Source organism: Marmota marmota, unplaced genomic scaffold (assembly GCF_001458135.2).
Source record: "Marmota marmota marmota unplaced genomic scaffold, marMar, whole genome shotgun sequence".
Taxonomy (NCBI): domain Eukaryota; kingdom Metazoa; phylum Chordata; class Mammalia; order Rodentia; family Sciuridae; genus Marmota; species Marmota marmota.
The window spans coordinates 11,212,112-11,236,632 of record NW_025999960.1 but is presented as its reverse complement, the minus strand read 5'-3'; the positions used below and the strand labels follow the sequence as shown (position 1 = coordinate 11,236,632).

The 24,521-nt window shown below is 35.0% G+C and overlaps 1 protein-coding gene across 4 annotated transcripts in view; it reads left to right on the top strand.

Moving 5' to 3' along the window:
• Positions 1-24,521, top strand: part of Nell2 (neural EGFL like 2) — a 360,984-nt gene that overhangs the window by 197,403 nt on the left and 139,060 nt on the right. For all 4 annotated transcript variants that reach the window (XM_048802576.1, XM_015493239.2, XM_048802578.1 and 1 more), the window contains one exon: positions 10,493-10,618. In XM_048802576.1, the coding sequence (XP_048658533.1) occupies positions 10,493-10,618 (126 nt within the window). The remainder of the gene's footprint in view (positions 1-10,492; positions 10,619-24,521) is intronic.

Here is a 24,521-nt window from a genome sequence, read left to right as displayed (position 1 = left end):
ATGGAAAAGGAAACCATGTTTCAGCTATACATTTCAATTATCCATTCAGGTGAATATAATTTTTAATACCTAATAGTTAATCTGTAGTAAACAAACTCATTGATTTACTGACTTTAAAATATGATTGCTGGCAATTCCTTTCAATGTTAGCTTATTTGTAAATGGCATTCTAATTTATTCTTTATTGATTTTCACTGGGTATCCTACTTATAATTGCAAATTTTATAATTTTAAAAATACTCTAATCTTTCCAAATGTTACTCTCAAATCTCTTTCCAGAATCCGTTTCTCAGAACTTAGTTTATTTCCCTGTTTGTGAATTAAGTTATTGATCTCGTTGCCAAATTTGCCCAGTCAGTATTTCACAGCTGGTGAGCCAAGACTTTTAGCAGTAACCCATACTGATCTGTATTATTCTTCAATATGTGTAGTCCTTGCCTTTGAGCTTCATGACTTCAGGTTTTTATTGGCTAAACAAAAAGACATTAGTGTTCATTAGCGTGCTAGTATAATCCTTTTATAGGGTAAAATTGATATAAATACCGTATCCTAAGAAATATACTATGCTATTTAAAAAATAGCATTAGTGACCTCCAAAATACAAGGTGGGGGTAGCTCATTGGTGTGGCAGAAGTACACAAAAGAGGGGACATTGTGTCTTAGTAAACCATGCCTCGGAGTTGAGTCTGTAGTTGAGTCCATAGGCCAAAGGAACATTAATTTTGGACTTAGGGTCTGGAAATGTTGTTCTTGTTACAACTGCCGCTCATTAACTGCTTAAGCTTGTGCTAGAGGGCTCTTCCAAAAACACAGATGCTATGCAATTAATCTGCTCTTAAAAACCTCTCCCATTTCACATAGGATAAAGTCCAAATTCTTTAATGTGGCTCACAAAAGCTGTGTGCTCTGATCCCTGCCACCTCTTTAATTTCTCTCTGGCTTATCTGTGCCTCTGTCTCTTCATTTGTAAATTATTTGGATTAGGTTAGATAATTTTTAATGTTCCTCTCAGATCTAAAAATCTATAATTCAGAATAATTACAGAGTCAGCCTCAACTTTCAGGTAGGATAAAAGGGAATTTGTAAATTCCTATTTTTAAAATAGACCAACTTGAAGTCCCCTGGGGCAAGAGTTATTGTTCTAATATAAGAAACTCAGTTTATTTCTGCTTTTTTAGTTTGGTGGAATATGCCGTGTATTTCACAAAATTCTGAAGAATGATAAATCAGCAACTATTTAGATCATGTTCTCTTTGTTAGAATTAGGGAGTTTGAGGGCTGGAACTGACTTGAAAAGTGTCTTTTGATGATAAAATTAACATCCAGAGAGTTGAAATATCTGTTAGACTTATAGTAGAAACAGAACCAGAATCTTTATCCACCCCCCAGCCTCCACACTGCAATGTTCCTCCACATAACAAGACTGTTTCACCCAGATGGCTTGTTTGCTGTTTGTATACAAAGTCCAAGTCTAGGTAACTGTCTAGGCAGTATATTAGGAAGATTGTGGGATCATGGCCAAGATGAGCTTCAGGCCAGAGAAGTATGAATGATTCTTTTTCCTTCGTTCTTTCAGAGGAGAATCCATGAAAAGATTCATTGATTCATTTAACAAACATTTAGCCAGGGCCAGTTGTTTTTCTGGACAGGAACTATACCCTCCTGAATCTTATATTCCAAGGGAGTAAATAGCTGATATATCAACACATAATAAGATATTTTCAGATACTAATATGAAATATGGGAAAGTTACTTTAGGTTTAAAGTAAAAGTCTGAAAACTCAGACTTTTATTCATGAAATGGCTTCTCACCGTGGTAGAACCTCTTTTAACCAACTCTCTAGTTGTTCCATGTTACCATTTTCTGTATGATGTATTTGTCAATACCACCCTCCCAAATGCTTTAATGTTTTCATATCATTGCAAAGAAAGTTCTTTCCTTAGAGTTGTTGAATATTTAAGTATATCCACATTATGTCTTCTATACCATAACTGTATTTCCATTATTTTCCTACATAAGTTTTATAGATTGTACCTTGTTCCTCAACATTTCTTTTTTCTTTTCTTTTTTTTTTTTTTTGCTATGTCTGCTGCCTTTCCTAGACTTGAATATTTACAATATCTAGTTCTTTTTTGAACACCATAGACAGGAAGGAAATTCTTCTCTGGCAGCCCCTCCAATATTGTGCAAGTCTTTCACTTTAAGCCTACCTCTTCTTCAAAATCCACCTCAAGCCCTGTCCCACTGGTGAAATTTCCATGGTGGTATTCACTCATAGTCATCAGCCTTCCTCTGAATATCAGTTCTTATAGGATTGATTGACTGACCAATCAATTTTTGATTTCTGACACTTAGCATAGGACCTCATGTTGTATTCCTGTAAATATATTTACCAAATATAAACATAAATTATTTTAATATTTAATGCAAATATTTTATTTTAAAATTATTATAATATTTAACAAATGTAAATTATATTTATATAAATATATTATTTACCAAATATAAATTCTTAAATATGTTCTACATTGATAGGGGATTAGGCATTGTACAGTTATATCATATGCATGTATGAGAATATAGCAAATCCCACTATTATGTATAATCATCATGAACCAATAAAAATGTGTAAATAAAAATGAAAAAATTGGTGCTCAGAATAAATAAGTACTGCTTTTTAAAAAAGAGAGTCACTGTTCCCTAATCAATACGCCTTGGGCATATCTGTGTTAAATATCAAATAGTATGTACCACTCCATAACATTGTCATTTATGTATTATTCTCTTCAGCAAGAATTTGTCTTTGTTGCTTAATGTAGTACTTGGAACATAGCACATGTTCATTATATACTAATAAATTAATTAATATTAAAAAACACCTAGAAATCTGAAAGTTTGTGATTTGCTGATATACTTTGTGAATTTTTAGACAAGGCAAAGGGAGCACATAATAAGATAGAAGGAGAACCATAGTAAGATAGCTATCCTAAACTTATTTGACCTTGGAGTACTTTGTTTTCAGGAACCATGAACTTCTCCTACCTGTGTTATTCTCTAGAACACAGCTTGTGAAATGCTGGCTTAAAACAGACAGCACCTAACTGAATGAGATGATTATAATGTAAATGTGATCATTCATTTCTTGGACTGTAAGCCTATCCAAGGCAGAGTCTATGCCTGAATATTTATACTGAGTTTTGGAGGGGACATTAAGGAACATACGGTCTAGAAATGCACCCTTTTGCTTGAATCTCCATAATGCTCGGCTTATTTTTAAAAGCTTCCTTTTGGCAGCCCAATTTTGTGCGGCTCTTTCTGTTTCATAGAAATTTACTGCATTAGCTTTTCATCTCTGTGACCAAACTACCCAACAAGAACAACTCAGAGGAGGAAAAAGTTCACTTTGGCTCATGGTTCATAGGGGTTTAGTCCATGGTGGGCCTACATCATTGTTCTGGGCCAGGGCAAGGCAGAACATCATGGCAGAGGACTTGGTAGAGGACCATCTCTCACCTCATGGTGTTCAAGAAATTGAGAGAGCAAGGGGAAGGGTTATTTTAGGGAAAATAAGCCCTTCCAGGGCATGGGCCCAGTGGCACACCTCCTCCAGTTACACCTCACTTTCCTACAGTTACCACCAATCAATTCATTCAAATTGATATGGACCGATTACAGTTCTCATGATGTGATCATTTCACCTCTGAATATTCTGCATTAACTGGTACTACCCACCCAATGGTTGTTGTTCTACCTTATAGAACCATCAACATATGACTAAAAATTCAATGAAGTGATTTTTAACATAGAAAACATCCAATAAATATATATGGGATTGAATTGAATTGTGAAATTGTGAGAATTTGACTCATTTAAATTTTTAAATTATAACTTGGAACTAAAATAATTTCAAGACTAAATTTGAACATAATTTTCCACCAGATTACTTTTTAGTCATGACATTTTTGTGTGTATCTGTACATGTAAATGGAAATGACATTTATGTAACTTTGCAATTGTAGTACGTAGTTACAGATCATTGGGGAGTTCTTCCTTTGAAGATAGGAAGAAATCAAGCAAGGCAATTGGTTTACAGGGTTTGATGATTTTTTTGTTGTTGTTTTTGGCTTTTTGGTATTTCATTTTCTTTTCCCTCATAACACCATTCCAAGTGATAGGCTGCCTCTTTATATCTGTTGGTAATAAGTCCAATATGTCTATGAGGTGTAAATCATTGAAGTTCGTTAAAGTTTTCATATTAAATGGGCTCCTTTTTGTGAAATTTATGACTCTACATTGAGATTTTTCTGACCACATGATTCTTAAAAGGGAAGCATCTTCAAAATCATATTGTATAGATTAGTGTCTTCCATTTCTATGGAATGTAGACCCAACAATGAACAATAGAAGAGATGATATTTAGAAGACCAAATTATCCAACAACTATGACTATGAAGGGGTCACATTAAGAAAAGTAATACTAATTCATAGTATCTTTACCCCACTTCCTCCTGTAGGACTTTAGTACCACCAAAGTTCCCAACCCATAAATATTCTTGGAAAGGATATGGGGTGTTTCACATATAATTTTAAGTTTGATTTGCCAGGTTTGATAATTATTCCTATGGGAATAGGCTTCTTCTCTAGAATATTGTTTTTTGTGTGAAGAAGGCTATAATTAATGCTTGCTTCAGCTGGGACTCACAATTCTGCTCTGGCCTCTGAAGCTGCTTTGCTATTGCTCCCTGGAATTATGGACTGTCACCAAGAACTGCTATTTGTAGAGATGCTGTGGTGTGCTCAGAACATTTCCTCCCTCTGATAACCAAGAAATTTTCACTGAGTATGTTTCTTATTCATAGCTCTTTCTTTCCCAAAGTTAAGTTCTTCTGTCTTTGTGCAGGTAGACTTCTTTGATGGCCTCCTTCCTAGTTCACACTCTTAAACCCAGGGGACTTCTGCAATGGATTTTCAATAACTTTCACCTCTCTGCAGAACCCTCTTCAGAGGGGCTGGGTTCAAGTCACCATTAATTGAGCTGAGTACATTAAAAATCCCTTGTGATTCCCATTATGATATTAAAACCCAGCAAATGAATCTTCATCATATTTTTTTCCAGAGTGCTTGTTGTTTGATTTTTAGGGTATCATTAAATGTGTTACTTTTCTCGAAGAGAAGTGCGAACATTTAGCAGTAGTATGGCACCATGAGATGAGTATTATTTAAAAATGAGAAAATCTGAGACCCATTTTTAAGTCTTCATAAACCAGCCTTGAAGAATTTATTCACTCATTCTGTAGCCTCATAATGCCCTAGATACCCTACTAGTTATTATTGATACAGAAATGAGTGATGTACCCAATGCTTCTTAAATGCAGTTGTGCATTAGATCAAGGGGCATCAAATTGTGGCCTATGAGCCAAGTGTTGTTCACTACACATTTTGGTAAATAAAGTTTTATTGGAACACTTCCAAGCTCACGCCCAAATCTTAAAATATTTATTACCTGGCTCTTAACAGAAAAATGAATTAGACTCATGAAGATTTAAAAACAAAGAAACAAAAAAACAAAACATTTCTTGTGTTCCATCACAGACAGTCAAATCAGAATTAGGAGTTGAGGGTTGGATTTTTGCCTCAAGAACCAGCTTTTTAAAATAATTAATTAACTTGGCTGGTTGTAGTGGTGCACTCCTATAATCTCAGAGACTTGGGTTCAAGGCCAGCCTCAGTTATTTAGCAAGACCCTAAGCAACTTAATGAGACCCTGCCTTTTGCCTCAAAATTCAAAAAAAAGGGGGGGGGATATGGCCCTTTGTTCAATTCCTGGTACCCAAATAAATAAATAATACATAAAAACATAAACATTATACATATTAATGGGTAACAAATAATGTTTTGATATATGCATGCTGTTTAAATCAGAATAGACATTTATCATATTTTAAGGTGAAAAGTTCTAAAATCTTTTCTTATGGATTTCTTTTTCCTTTTCTTTCTTTCTTTTTTTTTTTTCTTTTTTGGTACTAGGGATTTAACCCAGTGGTGCTTAACCAGTGAGCCACATCCCCTGCCCCTTAGGTACAGAGTCTCACTGAGTTGCTTTAGGACCTTGCTAACTTGCAGAAGCTGGCTTTGAACTTGTGATCCTCCTACTTCAGCCTCCTGAGCTGCTGGGATTATAGGTGTGCGCTACTTCTGGAGTCTTATAGCTTTTTGAATTGTACTGAACATTTGTTATCTGAAGTAAATCTACTACTGTGCAATAGTACAGAAGAACTTCCTGCTCCTATCTAACTGTAACAGTACTTGTTTCAGTTTGGATTTGAAATGTCCCCTAAAGACTTATGTGTTATTCTCCAGCTGGTGGCTCTATTGGGAGGTGGTGGAAACCATAGGAAGTAGGACTTACTTGGAAGAAGTAGGGTAGGTTGCTGGTGGCATACCTTTGAAGGTATATTTTATACCCATTCCTAGCTTGCTCTTTCTGTTTTCCAGCTGCCCTGACATGTTCTGCCACATGCTCCCTGCATTAATGTTTTGTCTCACTGCAGGCCCATAGTGATGAGGCCATTCAACCATGAACTGTAACCTTTGAAACTATGAACCAAAATAAATCTTTCCTCCTTCAAATTGATTTTCTTATGTATTTTGTCATAGTACCACAAAGTGGACTAACAACACCCATTGATGAACTTTTTCTTACTTCCCTGCGTCCACTCTTTCCAGCTTCTGATAACCACCATTTTACTCTCAACTTCTTTGACATTAGCTTTTTAAGATTCCACATATGAATGAGATCAGATAGTACTTGTCTTCATGTGCTTGGCTTATTTCACTTAACATACTGATTGCCAGTTTCATTTACTTTGTTGCACATAATAGGGTTTTATTCTTTCTTTATATGGCAGAATTGTATATATGTAATTTTGCATAAATTCCATATTTTCTTTATTCATCAACTGATGGACATTAAATTGATTTTTTTTTCCTTGGGCATTCTAAATAATGATTCAGTTATCAAGGGAGTTAATATGAGGATATCTCTTCAATATTACTGATTTGATTTTCTTGATTCTGTTTTTAATTTTTTGAGAATCCTCCATATCATTTTCTATAATGGCTTTACTGCTTACATTTCCACCAACAGTGCCCAGGAGTTCCTTTTTCTCCATATCCTTCCAGCACTTGTTATCTTTAGTCTTTTTGATAATAGCCATTCTTACTGGGGTGAGGTAATATGTTATGGTAATGCTGAACATGTTTTTTCCATTTACCTGTTGACCATTTGTCTGTCTTCTTTCAGGAATTGTTTATTTAGATCCATTGCATATTTTTAAATTGGGTTATTTGTTGTTGTTTTTTTAAATTTGTTTGTAGGTTTGTTTTTTGCTATTGAGCTTTTGTAGTTTCTTATATATTTTGGATATCAACCCCTTGTTGGTTGAATAGTTTGAAAATATGTTCTCTCTATGTAGATTGTTCCTGCACTCTGTTGATTGTTTTCTTTGCCATACAGAAGATTTCTGGTTTGATATAATTTTACTTTTCTATTTTTGCTTCTGTCTCCTATGCTACTGGGGTCTTCATAGAAAAAAAATTCTTGCTGATTCCAATGTTATGAAGCATTTCTCCCTTTTTCTCTTCTCGTAGATTTAGGGTTTCAGGTCTTACCTTTAAGTATTTAATACATTTTAGGTTTCTTTTTTAGAACTGGAAGGAGATATGGGTCTAATTTCCTTCTTCTACTTTTTATAACTGGTGAGAGATATGGGTCTAGTTTCATTCTTCTGTATGAGAAAAAATACCCAGTTTTCTTGGCATAATTTATTAAAAAATATAAACAAATAAAAAAGAACCTATTCTTTTCCTGAAGTGTGTTGTTTGCAGTATTGTTGACAATTAGGTTGTTCTAGATGTGTAGCTTTGTTATATGTTTTGACCTCAGATCTTATAATACCTCCTGCATTGTTCTTTTTGCTCAAGATGGTTTTGGCTATCCAGGGATTTTTATGATTACATATAAATTAAAAAAAAATTTTCTACTTAAGAACCAATGTTTTTAAAAAGCATCTTCTGACACATGATTAATATCTAGAATATATAAAGAGCTCAAAAAATTTTACACCAAAAAATCAAATAACCAAATTAATAAATGGGCAAATGAACTAAACAGACACTTCCTTAAAAAAAAGAAATACAAATGGACAAAAAATTAGGGAAATGTAAATCAAAACTACAACTGAGATTTCAAGTTACACCAATCAGAATGGCTATCACCAAGAACACAAATAATAATAAATGCCAGAGAGGAAGAGGAGAAAAAGTATGGTGGGACTGTAAATTAGTACATCTGCTATGTAAATCAGTATGGAGGCTCCTCAAAAGACTAGGAATGGAGCTACCATATGACTCACCTACACCACTTTTCAACATTTACCCTGGAGAATTAAAGTCATCTTACTTACACACATAAGCATGTTTATAGCAGCATGATTCACAGTAGCCAAACTGTGGAACCAGCCTAAATTAATGTTCATTATTGGATGAACTGATAAAGAGAACATGGTATATATACACAATGCAGCTTTATTCAGCCATAAAAAAGTGAAATTATGGCATTTGCAGGAAAATGGATGAAACTAGAGATCATCACATTAATCATCATTAATCATCATATTAACAAAAAAGAACTCAGATGGTTAAGGGTTCTATATTTATCCTCATATGTAGAAGCTAGAGAGGAAAAAAGAAAAGAAAGGTGAGGCTGAATCTCCTAAAAATCAAAGGGAGATTAGTAGAGAAAATGGACCAAGGACTGGGAGGCAGGGAAGGAGCAGGAAAATGCTGGGGAGTGATATTGTCCAAATTATTTTCTTATATTGTATGTATGTATGAATATGTAACAACAATCCCATCAATACGTTGGACTATAAAGCACAAATTAAAAATGTAGGAAAAAGAAGCTAATGTTTTTAAAAAGCATCCCAGATGAATGAACTAGATAACCAAAGTTAAGAAAAAAATACTTGTCAATAAATCCTACCCTTGAAGAATATGTGATTCACTGGGGGAAAAGAGTCCTTAAAAATTGATAAAATATAATTTATGCATCTAAAATAGAAATACAAAGTCCCAAAGAGGATCTGCAGAGGGAGCATTGTAATTCACTAGTGATATTTTCACAGGAGGGATGTTGAAGTAGATAAAAAGGTGAATTCAGTGGTGGACAAGATCTCCTGGAGTGGTGTCAGGGAGGGAAGAGCACAGAGATTAGCATATGCAAAAGTATATATGAAAGGTATGAAATAGCATAGCTAGAGAATGGTGAAACGCACAGTGTGGCCAAAACACCAAGAAAGAAGAAACAAAGGACATAGGATATAAAGTTGGAATGGAAAAATTGAGTTTCTCTAGGCCTCAGTTTTTCCATTTATGAAATAAGTAGTTAGCTAAGATGACTCTAAAGACTGCTGTAGTCTAATATATAGGTTTCTGCCATTGTGTCAATTATTTCTTTTAGTGCTCTCAAGGCTGGGAATATAGTGGGGGTTATATGAATAATATGGCCCCTATAGTGGTGGTTTTCCCCATAGTTGTTCAATTTTTTGATGTACAAATGAGGTTAATTCTATCTACTGGATTCATCACAAATATTTGAGAAAGTAGCTTCCTAGAGAGGAATTACATTGGTCAATTAATTAAAACCCTTAATAAGTAATATTATATGATGAAAAAATATCAGCAACTGCTTTATGTTCCGTGTAGCAAAGTGCTCTAAAATTAAGACAGTTTATTGTCAAAACTCACATTCTTTAATTAGTACTATACCTATTATAACTTAGAATCTATAAGTTTTTATACTCAAAACTTGATGTGTGAATTATTATTAATATGATATGCTATCTTATTTATCTATTTTATAATTTCTCATCTATATCACATCTGTATATTATAATTTCATCTCTGTTCAGAAACTCAGTAATGTAGTTATAAATCTCTATCTCTGAATAAACTACATGTTATTGGCTTCATATCTTTAAGTGAATTCATTCAAGTTCTGGTATACAGTGTGAATGTTTTATTTGCCTCTTTCATGGTGTCCCCAAGTGTACAGAATAACCAGTGAATCAAAAATAATATATGGTAGGCTCAATGATTGAAAATTCCAAGGCACCCCAATCTATACTTTCGGATTCATTTTATCAAACCACAAGTAGATAATTACACTGAAAATTTATAAAAGATATTTAGAATGATGCAAGTTGAAATAGACCGACCTATTTGAAACTGCGGCAGGAACTGTCAGAAAGAACTCATACAGTTTCTGTCATTTGAATATCCAATATTTTCATTAAAGAAGATATTTAGAATGCTTTTATAAAATGCTGCCCAATTATTAGCTATTTTTCTCTCCCCACCTTCTCTAAGAAAATCTTAAAAAAATCCTAGAATATTAGCCACTGTTGACTCTGTCCTACTTTTTATTCACAGACATTGATGAGTGTGCTGAAGGGCGCCACTACTGCCGTGAGAATACCATGTGTGTAAACACCCCGGGTTCTTTCATGTGCATCTGCAAAACTGGATATATCAGAATTGATGATTATTCTTGTACAGGTAAATGGTAGCTATCTAGGAAATAGAATATTTCTGTGTCTTCAGTTTATTTTTAAAAGATTCTTTTGACTCTGAGTTTTGGGTAAGTATGCCATAAATACTAAGCAAAATCATATCTTCTTGATTTAGTAGTTAATTATGAATCTATTTGAAAGATAGGAATACATGCTTGCTCTAGATAAGTTTAATATTTCTTATTAGACAGACAAACTAAAGAACCAAATCAATATTGTACTAAATTTATACATGAATAGTATTTATGTTCAAATTTTATGTGAATTACTAAGACTAATCTGAGAAAAAACACTTATGTGATACTTCCTTTGTATGACAGTTTTTCTTTGGGGGGGGTGTATTTGTTTTCTTTCTGTTCTGAGTTTTTCAACTCAGAGTGTTGTACATGAAAGGCAAGTGTTCTACCATTGAACTCCTCTCCATCCTTTAGATTTCTGAATAGAGGATTGTAATGTTTTTCAGAAATAGATGCTTAGATTTCTAGAAAATGAGGGTATAGAAGACATTCTTTACACTTTGGAGAAGTGCAGTTGCGTATTTCATTGAAGAAGTTTTCCTTATTTTTGTTTCATTGAAATGCCACTCCATTATTTATAGAAATAAAAATAATGAGAACTGACTTACCAATCTATGAGGCAAACGCAAAGATATCTTATAGGTAGAAAAGATATTTAATATGGTGATGCAAATCAATTCATAAATTCCGACTTTTGAGCCAGTTCATCCTAGAGATTTTGAAATTATTCAAGCAATTTTGCATTATTTCTTTGGACAAAATTTAATCATAATGAGTGGCATACTGTCTTGAAAAAGGACTGAAGAGATGGTTTTCAACATAAAAATAAATTTTAAAAACTGTCAGAATAATGGAGGATATAATGCACAGTCTACTGTAATATTGATAATATTGATAAGCCTGAATTCTAATTTAATGGTTAACAAGAAACTAAGATAAAACTGTTGTGTATCTTAGAAAGTGATATTTCAAAATGTGCTTGTTAAAAATAAGAATGTGCATTTCTAAGAAGTCTGCTGATTTTTTGGCATTAGAGACTTAAAAAGCCTTGTATATATTTATACTTCCTAGTGATCCTTTTAGCTTTTCTTGTACTCTTAAGAGATTGTTCAAGATTTTAAGTAAGAAGATGTATCACATAATTTGGCCTTGTGTTAAATGGAGAGTATTTCTCCAGGGCAGAATATTTTTAAGAGGTTCATTTCTATTCTGAATCTGTCTGTTGAATGTAAATCCAATTATAGTAAATTCAACAGTTTAGCTTTAGTACATGACAGAGAATTTTGAACTTTGGATTTTGCCTCTCTCATCACATCCCCCTTCCAAATAAAATTCCAAAAATTGCTATTTTTGACCACTTAGGGTGAATTTCCCCATAGGATTCCAAGGTTTCTAATGATATAAATGAAGTATTCTTTGGTAGGAATGCAGAGGAAAGCTGAAATAATTTTAAGAAAAGTTATTCAGGCTGTAGTTTTATGCCTAAGGAGCCAGAGCCAAGAATTTCAAAATCTGGCCAATGATAGGGAATGTTTTTCCTTAATAAGGCACTAGCATTTCCAACTAGCATCATTATTTCTATGCTTCCCCTTAAAGAGGAGAGTTTCCTTGCTCTTAAATTTTCATTTCTATACCCCAAAGTTATTTTTCCTAGGGAATATGTGTGCATTTTGTTTTATTCCAGAGTCAGGTGAGCATTGTCAAAATTCTTCTTTATGTAAGGTGAGTCCCCCGCTCCCATCCTCCCACGCATTGTTAAAGCCTGTCTGTACCAAAGACTTAAAGATGTGACTTCTCAGATGGGGGTTTTACCTTGTACCTGAAGGTACCTAGGCTATTCCTTTTAAGAGCACCTATAAGACCAAAGTTAGACTTAATTTTTCTGATAAAAATTGAGATTGATTTTTTTCTAAATTTTAGTAACAACATCCATATATTACATACTTGGATCTGAAGACAGTCCAAAATAAATGTCAAGACACCACTGCACAGGCCTTCCCTGTTGTTTGTGGCCGAATTCTGAATTTTTCCTTTCTTTTCTTTTATTGCGGCTTGGAGTTCAAGATGCATTTCTTTTCTGTATTCCTGCCACTCTTTCATGTTGAAGAGCCCTTCACCATAACACAACTGACACTGTCAATGCTGTATCCTGCAGACTCTCAAAATTGCTTACCCTAACTGAAAATTAATTGTATACATTCTAATTTAAATAAATGTACAAGACCAACACAATAATTTATAGTTAGGATATTTGATCAATAAAAAGCCTTATTTTTTTGTTTGTGTAATGTCATAGATCTGATGTACAAATTATGTATGCTACAGAGTAATTACCTTCTATAGTTGGTAAAATTGCACTTTTTTCTCTATTTCACATCATTTAGATTAGATTTTCTCAATGATCATAAGATTTTGGGGATAGAAGAATTCTTAAAGATAATCTAGTCTAATCCCTAACTTTCATAAGGAAACTGAGCCTCAGAGAGATTTGTTGCATTACTCATATTTGTACAATTAGTGAGAGGTGAAGTAGGCCTGCAGATAAGCCTCCTTAGTCTAAGCTTTTACAGTTCTCAACATTTGTAATTGGCAATCATAAAGGTAAGTGAATGGAAGAGACATATTTTATATGTAGAAATACATTATTCAATTATAATGTTCAGTAATTAAGCTGACTGTCTTATAGATTATTGTAACTCCAAGAGGAATTTTTCCCCTGCAGATCTCAAAAATAATCCTAAATTAGAAGTTAGTAGAAGAAATATACAGCATCATTTTCTGGGACTCTGATCATTACACATTTACAGCATTAACTCAGTTATACCATTTTCACAAAGGATGTAGCAGTTTATACTTTTATAAACCCACTAACATAATTTCCTTCTAACAAGGGTACTATTATTATTGACATTTCAAGGATTCTCTCCTTCCCACATCCTTTCCTGTTCTTGAGAAGAAAGACTGAGTGCACCTACAAGAAAAGGGGTGGGGGAAGTGGAAATGAGGGAAGAGAAAGGGAAAAGGGAAGGAAGAGAAGGAAGTAAGGGAAAGAGGAGAGAAAAAAATAAAGGAAAAGATGGAGGGGGGGAAGTTTTGGTTTATATAAGCCAAGGTATTTTAATCCCATTCTTTAGGATCTTGCAATAATAACTTAATTTTTATGCATAGGTAAGTTTCTTGATTACTTTATCTAATAATGGCTTTCTTGGTTCGCTTACATAAGCATTAATCAAATTGATTAAATCTTCTTGAGTCCTATTGGGTGTCTCTTCTTGGAACTGGTCTTATGTAATGGACAATGAATAAAACATCAGGAAACAAAGATGGAATCAAAACTGTTGGAATTATCAAAGAATAAACATCTGAGCAAAGGAAGCAAAGGCATTTGTTTCAGATCTTCCTAATATAGCTCCATGTTCTGATTGTTATAATAAAAAAGAAGTTCTGATTCTTGTGTTGACTTGCTTGTCATCTCTCTACTGTTGTACAGTTCTTTGGAGGAGGGACAGGAGAATAGGAAGGATGTCTGAGTAAAAGAGATAGGAAATAATTTTACCTAGTTCAGGAACTAAATTAGACTTTTAGGGCAGTGATGGTCAAATAGGATGATTTTGCCTTCTCACTTGCCAGAATTTCTGTGACAATGCCTGGAAATACTTTTGGTCATCACAATAGTTGTGTGGGGGAGGTGTTACTACTGGCATCTGATAGCCAGAGGTCAGGGATGCTGCCAAACGTCCTATAATATTTTTCTTAGCTTACCTGTCCTGTCTAGGAAATGACGTATTTCCCTGGGACCCTTCCAAATGGGAAGTTTCCTCTGATTGTTTTTCAAATGAGTCATTAATCATCGTGCATAGGACATCTGGCACAGGAGAGCCTCAACAACAAAGAATTATATCACCCAAAATGTCAACAGTACCAGGATTCAGAATTCCTGCTTTAGAGTTATCCAATCAAAATTGTATGATGTACACATTGTTTTTTAATATCTCTGGTCTCCTACAGATAACCTTTAGGACCTGTATAGTGAGTAATATCATCTCTCATTCCTTATGGTACCCAGTATTCTTTTATTGTCCTTCGGTCACAAATAAGTCTCTTATCCATAAGCCCAACTTCCCAATAAATTCTCCCCTTCTCTTTCTCCTATCAGAAGCCCCATCTTGGCTTAATCTGGGAGAGTGGTTCTTCAGTGCTAAATTTTCAGGACTTAGCAAAGGCACAGAGGATTTCTTAGGATCCTTCAAATTACATTTCCCAGATGCTTCCTCAGTATGCTTTTGCTGAGTTATCCCAGTGCCTTCTGATGCTTGCTTTGGTCCATGTGACACATCATAGGAAGTCCAAAAGCAAGGAATTGTACTAGAATCTTAATCTTTTTTGTTGTTGTTGTTGTTGTTAAAAGAAGAACCTCCTCCCGTGTTCCCCAAGGAGTTTTATTTTTGAAAGTACGTAACATTTTACAGCATTGAATACTCCTGGTGCTTACATTTTATGTTGTTATTGTGGTCACTTCATTTTCTTGAATATGGTCAGTACAACTGATATTTTTAAAAGTTGTCATTAGTGTCCTGTTTGTCAGACTTGTCTAATTTGCTGAGTACAGAGAAAGAATGATGAATTTTATGATGATATAAAGTTTCCTTCACTTAATTACTATGGACGTTCTAGCATCTGTAACAGTCTTGGATGCTATTCTCAGATACAGAAAGTTACAGAAATGATTTACTATTGGGAAACTGAAGCAAAGATTTTAAGCCAGTTGCAAGCCATGCATTTACTTTCTTCAAATAGCTGTGGTATGTTTCTTTAAAGTCCTCTATCAAATGCTAGAGAATGCTTACAGTGTTTCAAGAAACACTATTTGGAAAGGCAATAAAGTACTTAAATGCTTAAAATATGTGAAGAAATAATATTTTGGAAAGGCAGAAATAACATTATTTTTATTCTGCCTTCTTCCAAAAATGATTTCTATTTATGTTAGCAATATTTTTATGAAGGGACAATAACTTCATTATCAACTGTTTAAAAATAACTCTTGATGGATCTAAGTCACAAGTAGGGAACAAGACAGTTCATTATGCTGTACCCTGATAATTACTGATATACAAATGGTACAGGAAGTGAGAATACTGGAGGCAAGGACACAGAGGACAGAGAGCCTCAAGAAGGAACACAGATGTAGAGAACAATGATAAAGAGCAGGAAGTGAAAATAATAGGATATCAGCTTTCACACTATGTCGAAAATAAACAAGGTTATTTTATTTGTAAATGCCATGGGCACTCTATCTCTTATAAAATTCCTAGCCTAGAAGAAATGTTTAATAAATGTTAGCTGCCTTTATTATCACTGGTACTATTATGATTAGACAATCTGTCCTCTTAAAGAAATGCCTTATTTTTCTGGGATCCTTCCAGCTGGGCACTTTCTCTGGTTACTTTTAAATTGAGTCATTAATTTTCATAAAATAGATAGCTTTGTTGGAGAAATGGTTTCAACTGTTGTTTATTCAACTGTACTTACTGTGTACCTGTGAATAGGGCTTAATAAAAGAAAGGGAGATATTGGTGTGACAGAATAGCACTTCTCTGGAAGTGAGAAAAATGCCTTCCTCAGCAGAATTTGTTTTACTTCTTGGAACAGAGAGTTTCTCATTGTTCTTGAGGATGAGCATTTGATTGTGAAATGCTGGGGCTAGATGCATGCATCCAGGCCCCTATTGCAGATACTGTGATTCATCCAGGGAGCTATGGAGGATCCTAATCTGTCAAAGTGGAGATTAGGACCTCTCAAGAATCAGGGCCTCTAGTCAGTTCTCGAGCAGGGCAGTTTTTATGAGCCCAGATTCTTTTATGTAGATATTTTTTCCTAAGGAATCCTAGTCAACAATCAGACAATCCTACCATCTGTCCACTAGTTGCCATGACTATTATAAAAGACTTATATTTTTGTGAACAACTATTTTATATTTTTCCCTGGAATCAGCATTATAAACTGTAATAAAATGGTGGTATATCTCAGCCTTTTTATAAAACATGAATATCAGACGTTAGCTTTCATAATTCAAAGTATATCCCTTAAAGCTAAAAGATACCTCAGCCATCTCCTATATTTCATTGTATATTATTAAATTGTGTAGTATTACTGAGTAATTGAAAATACAAACATGATCACAAAAGTAAATTAAATACCAAGCCTCAGGACTTAAAGAATTAATGATGAAAAGCTATTTCTAAACAAACATAATACAGGATGAATTTCTAAAAGAGTATGTGCTGTAGTTACCAGGAAGAGTTAATGTTTAGGGAACTTACGGCCACGTTTAGAAAACTTGCAGAGAACAGAAGTGAGATGTGTCTGCACAGCTAGTGAGAAGGCCAAGGCAATGTGCTTATCTTCTTTCTGAAACACATATGTGCATGCATACAATTAACAGTGAGCTCAAAAAGGAACAAGCTCAAAGGCTTAGGGAGGCGAATTGCCTTTGGAAAGATGAAAAGCTTGGAAAGGAGTCTGAGCTCTCTGAATCTGTCAGTGAGTGGGGGGAAGCACAGCAGCTCCAATGTAGCAGTTTCCAGGCTTGTCAGAGTCTTTATGCAGTGCAGCTGTTGTGTCCAGTTTCAACCTCCGGCCCCTCTGGTCATGGTTTGATCTTCAGAGCACCAAGCCTTATGTGGTCACAGTGGCCCAACTCTGTGCAAGCTCACCTGCATGCAGAGGATGGGTGCTGCCTCATTAGCAAGCCTCACCTACTTGAGTTGGTTAGTCAGTAAACCCTAATTCACCTTTGTCCCAAATGGATGTATTATTTGAATTTTATTTTGAGATTTTTATATGAAAAGCATAGAATTGAAATCTCACATAGGGGAATAAAAAGATTATACAAGCCAGGAGTATAATAATAGCGGTGTCTTAGCAACAGACACCTGTGGAGGACAGGATTGCTGAAGTCGAAGCTCAACAGATGCCTTTCATTTCCTTTCTTGATTGTTGGCTTTGACATATCAGCTGGATGAAAGTTTGACCTACCTTCTGCTTTCTCACTGTTCTGTGCTTCATGGAATAGGGTGCATCTTCCTGTTCTGCTGCTGATACAGTCTTGCAGATGTGTGTAACCTCCTGGTGACATTGCCTGTCTTGCTGCTCTCTTTTCCTCTCCAGTCCAGGTGCCTCTGCAATATCACATCCATGACAGATCATGGTTTTGGAATCTGAGGCTGAGTTTTTCTCCCAAGTCAGGAGCCTTGTCTCTCCTGTGTGCTTCTACTAGCAGAGCCTCACTGACAGCTTGCATAGTGCTTTTGCTGACTGACTGTTGCCACTTATTTTACTTTGATTGATACTTTCTTCATATAACTTATGATGCTATTTAAGAGGTTTCCTATTGCTTAAGTAAAGTTAGTTTATCAAAGAGAATACCATTATAATAGTTTTCTACTGCTGCATAACAAATACACCTAGCATAGCAACTTAAAATGACAAACATTTATTAGCTTTCAAAGTGTCCATGGGTAAGCATCTGGGCATGGCATAGCTGGAGTGTTCAGCTTCAGGGCTCTTCATGAGGCTGTAATCATGGTGTTGGTAAGACTGGGGAAGGATTTATTTCCAAATTCACCTGTGTGACTGTTGGCTTATGTAGTTGTTTATTGGCATTTGACAGTAGATTGCTTTTATCACCTTGCCACGGGGCCTTTCTAATATGGCAGGTTGCTTCATCAAAGGGATGAAGAGAGACAGCATGCTAGCAGGGTAGAAATCACCATCTTTTGTAATCTAACCATGGAACTCGCATCCTGTTACCTTTGCTATGTCTGTTGATTAGAAGCAAACCTAATCAACATTAAAGGGTAGAGGATTACACAAAGTCATGAATATCAGGAGGTAGAGATCAATACAGGCCATCTTAGAGGCAGACTTCTGCAAACATTGACTGTTATAGGAATATTATATGTAGATAATTAACTCAATAAAACCAAGTGTGGATAAACACACCAATTTGAAAAGTAAGAGGAGAGTAATAAAAATACATTGTGTAAGCACTGTATGAGAGTGACTATAGAAAAGTCATGAGGAACTTCTTTCACTTTTATTTATAACAGTGCTTTGATTTGGGTGCATGGTAGAATTATTATCCTACTTAACAGATAGAAATAATATAAATGATTACAGTCCAATGTGGTGTAATCTGTAGCAAAGACACATACAGAGAGTTGTGGGGAGCCCAGAGGAGACAGTAAGCCAATTGGCTGAATCCTAAGTAGACATCACCAACTAAATGACATTGAAATTAAAGTTTTTTAAGAACGAACAGATATTTCAGGAGAGGAAGCAGTGAGAGTACTGAAAGAAAACATTTTAAGAAATAGGAGGAGTAGGTAAAAAAGTATTGGTTATATAATAACAAGTTTATTGTGAATAGAATTGTAAGAGATAAAGACAGAAATTCTTGTAGAAAATCCTAAGACATATTTTATGGTTTCTAAAACATTACAGTCTGTGCATTCTAAAATTAAGATGTGCATGTAGAAGTGTTAATGCTTTATATTTTTTTTTGTCTCTTGTTCTTTTATTCTTTGTTGCTGAAAAGTTGTTTGTGAACTTGATGAGATTCTAACAATCAATACAGGCCTAGATCAAGGTGATAGGGTATTTCATTTCAAAGAAGACAGAACTCTTTGTTATTATTCTTGGAGCTCAGTGAAAACAAATTTTCTGTATGGCCTAATGAGAACTTATTTTAGAATTTTTCTAGAACAAAGTCATAATCATTAAATTACTACCTGAGGCATTTTAAGAAATAAATTTACATGTGCATGTGTATTAAATGTGGTAGAATACACACATTTAATATTAATAGACAGCTAAAAACCAAGGCAGGGAATGGCTAAAAAGGTCCATAGAGCCTCTCATTAGTTCATCCAAATCAAATTATAACCTCCTTCCTCCCCTATTTTCTCCATGAGAATGTTGTGACATTTTAGCTCATGGGTAACAATTCTTAGATTTGAGTCTTTTCTAATATGAGCAATTTACCTAACCCCTTAGCCTCAGATTTCTCATTTTTAGAATGGAGTACTATATATGTTATATGTTATTTGTAGAATTAAATGAGATGAAGCATGTCAAGTAATTAGCAAGATAGCTGGGATATAATAAGCATTCAATAAGTAATAGTTGTTATTATTGTTGCTATTTATGGTAGGCAGAATAGTTCCTCCAAAAATGATCAAATCCTAATCCCTTGTGATTCAGAACCTGTGAATCTGTGACTTTACATGGCAAAAGAGAGTTTTCAGATCTGACTGATGTTAAGGGCTTTGAAAGGAGGGATTATCTGGGGTTATCCAGGTGGACCCTGCATAATCACAGGGAAGAACATTTTCTGACTGTTGTCAGAGGGAGATATGACTATGGGAGAGCCATCAGAGGAAGGCAGCATTAGTGGCTTTGAAGATGGCAAGAGGGCCCAAAGCAGAAATGTAGACAGTCTCTAGGAGCTGAAAAAGGCAAGGAAGGGCTGGGGTTGTGGCTCAAGGGTAGAGCGCTCACCTCACATGTGTGAGACCCAGGTTCAATCCTCAGCACCACATAAAAATAAATAATAAAACAAAATAAAGATTAAAAAAAAAAGGCAAGGAAGCAGAATCATTCCTGGAACCTCCAGGAAGGAAAGCAGCCCTGTGGACACCATAGGCCTGTAGACCAATGCCGGATTTCTGACCTCTGGCTAGAACTGTAAGATAAATGTATGTTGTTTCAATCTACTGAGTTTAGAATAATTTTTATGACACCAGTAGACAACTTATATACTATCATTATAAGATAACACTGCTGACTTGCCCATTTAAAAATGATTTGCAGTTCTCATTTCTTTTCTAATTAGTAAGGAGAACCAGTAATTCTGGGATAATTTGGATATATTAGGGAAAGTTAGAGGATCAGTCTGTTAAAGAGAGGGGGACATAATTTATATTTATCCTCAAATTTTTCACTTTAATGATTAAGTTGCTTTTTTATTTTGGTTTTGCTGTCAAACTTAGGGTACTAATTTTTCAAAACATTTTTATAGTCTGCTTCTAGTGAACAGAAGAACACAAATCACATAGAAATAGAGTACAAATCTACCCAAAACATAGAAAATTAAATTATGATTAGTACATTTCTTATCTGCCCCATTTTAAATGAGATTGTGAGCTTAATAACATGCAGGATATTGACAGACTATTTGAACCTACTATAAAAATTTATGCAGTTATGTGGTTGTTGGGGACTCATTGCTGTCATAGATCTTCAGAATGTTGGTTTTTGAGAATTATCTTTTAATTCAGGAAGGCTACAAGTCAGCAAGGCTATATCTAAGCCACAAATTAGTGGTCCATGGAGATAGTTGGCTCTAGTGGGAATTTATTTGGTTTGGGGGTTATTTTCATGATTCAACACTTAATGGTCAAAAGATTTCATTATAAAAATCTGGATTTCTATCTCAATTTTCAGATTGTTCTCTATTAGTTCTGGTTCTGCACTGCTGTACTTCAGGTGTTAAACAGAGCGGAAAGAGTAACAGCCCTCTCAATTCTTTCAATTTACCACAGTCCCCATTTCCAGCCTCTGATGCTAAGAAAGTCTAGAAAGCTAAGTTTCAAATGAATACCTGAATTATTTTTTAAATATTTTTAGTTGTAGAAGGACACAGTACCTTTATTATATTTATTTATATTTGGTGCTGAGGATTGAATCCAGTGCCTCATAAGTGCTAGACAAGTGCTCCACCACTGAGCTACAACCCCAGGCCTAAATACCTGAATTTTTATAGCAGTTCTACTCTTCTAGTTTATCTATGTGATACATGAATTGGAGCATTTTTAGTTTATAATGTATGATTTATAGTATTAAGTGATTATGAATATTATCATCTTAAGCCATGGGAATTTTAATATAGAAACTTCAGAGGTCTGGCTTCTCTATAAGTCATGTCTTACCAAATCAACAAGTCATGTTGAAATAAACCCCAGAAGAATTAGTAGGCACTTTAATAAATTTTGAATTCATCCTTATTAGTTTTTCTTGCAAATACAAAAGTTACACACAGATTATATATGCCATTACATCATAGTATCAGTTGGTTGGCCAGTTTTTAAAACTCCTAGAAATTTAATTCATTGCCAAGTTTACAACATAGGCAAATTATTTAGACCGAGAAATATATAAAATTTGTTGATAAACTAGGAAAAGATCTATGAAAGTGAAACTATTGAATACAGATGTTTTGTTTTTTAATGGTCAGTGTATTAGTCTGGGCTGCTATAACAAAATGCCAACAACAAATTTATTTTCATACTTATCTGGACGCCAGAAGTCCAAGATCAGCATTTTGGCTGATTTGATTTTGATGAGGACTCTCTTCCTGCCTTGCAGATAACTGCCTTCTCCTGTGTTTTCTTATATCCTTTCTTTGGTGGTTAAACAAAAAGAGGAAGAGATGGAGAGAGAGAAAGAGAACATTCTCTGATTTCTCTCTTATAAGGATACCATAAGGGCGGATCAGGGCTCCACACTTATGACTTTATTTAACCTCAGTTACTTTCTCAAATGCTTCATATCCAAATACATTACCTTGGGAGGCAGAGCTTCAACATACACCTTGCAGGTGGGGGGAGGCTCACATACCTCCAGTCTAACACCCATTCTGTTCTTTGAGAGATGAATGATAAATGTAATATCTTTCAAAAGGAAGTAGCAGTCATGGCTTGTAGGGAGATATCAGGTTATTACAAGAAACTGAAAGTAATCATGCACAGAATGACATGATCTAGATTCAGTTTGCAAGATTTGACTGTGAGTTAATCGGTGAACGATGATATATTACTGTTTACAAGTCCTTTGTGAGTGGAGTTGGGCCTGGGGCTTTGGGCATTAGTTTGGCAATATTAATGATGCTTTTGGTTTCATTTAGTTTCTCTTTCTACATATTACTTCTAGGGATCGTACCCCTCCTTAAGCAGCTACTCTTTCCATATTTCTATGCAGAATTTGATTCATCCAATCATAAGCAACTGATACCAAAGTGGGAGTAGCCCTATACAGAGCCTTCCAACTGCCTTTGTGATTATAGGCAACTCTCAGCCTCTGTGAATCTGTTTTCTATTAGCAAACAGAGAGAAATATGATTTGTTTGTATGTCTACATGTAGTCAAAGCTTTTAGTTGCAAATAAGAAGGAAACTCTGGCTGTCTTAAGCTTAAAGAGATTTCCTGAATAGGTGTAGGTAGCACAGAGAATACATATAAAGCTTAAGAAGCAGTCTGGAAGAGAACAAAGCATCTCTGCAGGCTTTGAAGCTCTAACAATCTTCTCAGGATGGGGCAATCAGAGTGTGTCAGTGCTGCCACTGGGGGCCACTAGAGGATGCTGTTTGGGGGCACACGTACTGAAAGTGAATTTTACCTATCTCATTTGTCTCATAGTCATCCACTAGACATTCAAAAGTCCTGGGCAGAATTTGTAATTGCCTTAATTTATGTTGTAAGGCCATGTATTTGCCAAGTGGAAGGAGAGAAACTAATTTGCCTCTTTTGGCCTCCATAGTGGGAGGGGCACCTCATCTCCTACCTAGACTCATACAATGGATAATGTTTCCATTATCCATTGTATGATGGTTGAGATTTATGAGATGGAAGGAAAGAAGGGAAGGAGAAAGAAAGGGAAGGAGGCATAAAAATGGAAGAGAAATGAAGGAGGGTGTGAATGTTGGTGTGAGGTTCTGTGATAAAATTATACATAAAGAATGCCGAACACCTTTCAAAGCATTAGAAAATTATAAGATGGCATTATTATTATTCTAATTTCCACTATCTCAGTTAAAACCTTCATTGCTTTTTACCTGGACATTTTAATTGTTCTACTAGCAAATGATCTATAATTTTTGCCTCTTCATTATGATCTCAACTGCATCACCAGGTTTATCTTAAGCAGTATAGACATTTTCCTCTGTAAAAATTTAAGTGATTTTTCTTGGCCAACAGAACAAAACTCACACACCTTAGAAAAGTTTGGATTTCCAGTTTCACATCTTTCTACAGCTTTTGTGTTCTCTACAAGTCACAGCCTTCTCCTTTAGAAGACTGTTATATTAGAACTTAATAAGGTACAAATCATAATGCAAATGCTTATGGAACTGGGGTGAACTAATTGTCTTAGCTTTTGAGGGATTGAAGGAAGTAGGAAGTGGATGGCTCATGATCCATTGAAGTTTCAGCAGTTAAATTCAAAGGGTCTTTTATTTGTAGGTGTTCAAGAGAAGGCAGAACCTGAAGCCTTCTAGTAGGAGAAGGTTTTTAGTGCTCTAATGTGTCAACCAAATCAATCTCTAGAATCTCTAGATCTTGCTTCTTCCCACCTCTTCTAAATAATGTGGTCAATTCCAAAGATGCAGTTGTCTCCCCTGATCCCTTTCAATATCAGTGAAGAAAACTGAACAGTGATATTGCCTAAACTGCTCCCTTGGCTTTCCAACCACACAATGTGTCACACAGTAACTGGAGAGCCAGCTGAAAAATAGTGTTTCTTATTAACCGTAAGAGCATTGCTCTCTGTATTTTACTGACTTGGATTTTTAGACCTCAATTATCCCATTATGGCAGGTTTTACTATATTCTTCTTGGGAATGTCTTTGCTAATGTGGTTTTCGATAACCAGACAGCTTTCTTTACCTTTCTTCTCACTTACTGATATGCTTCTCACTTTTTCACAGCTTAGTAAACATGTCCTCACCTGTATTTAAGTCTTCACATTATAAAATTCAAGTTAATTCAGCAGCCAATGGCATGAAACAAGTACAGGTAGTAGTCATCTTGATAGTCACAG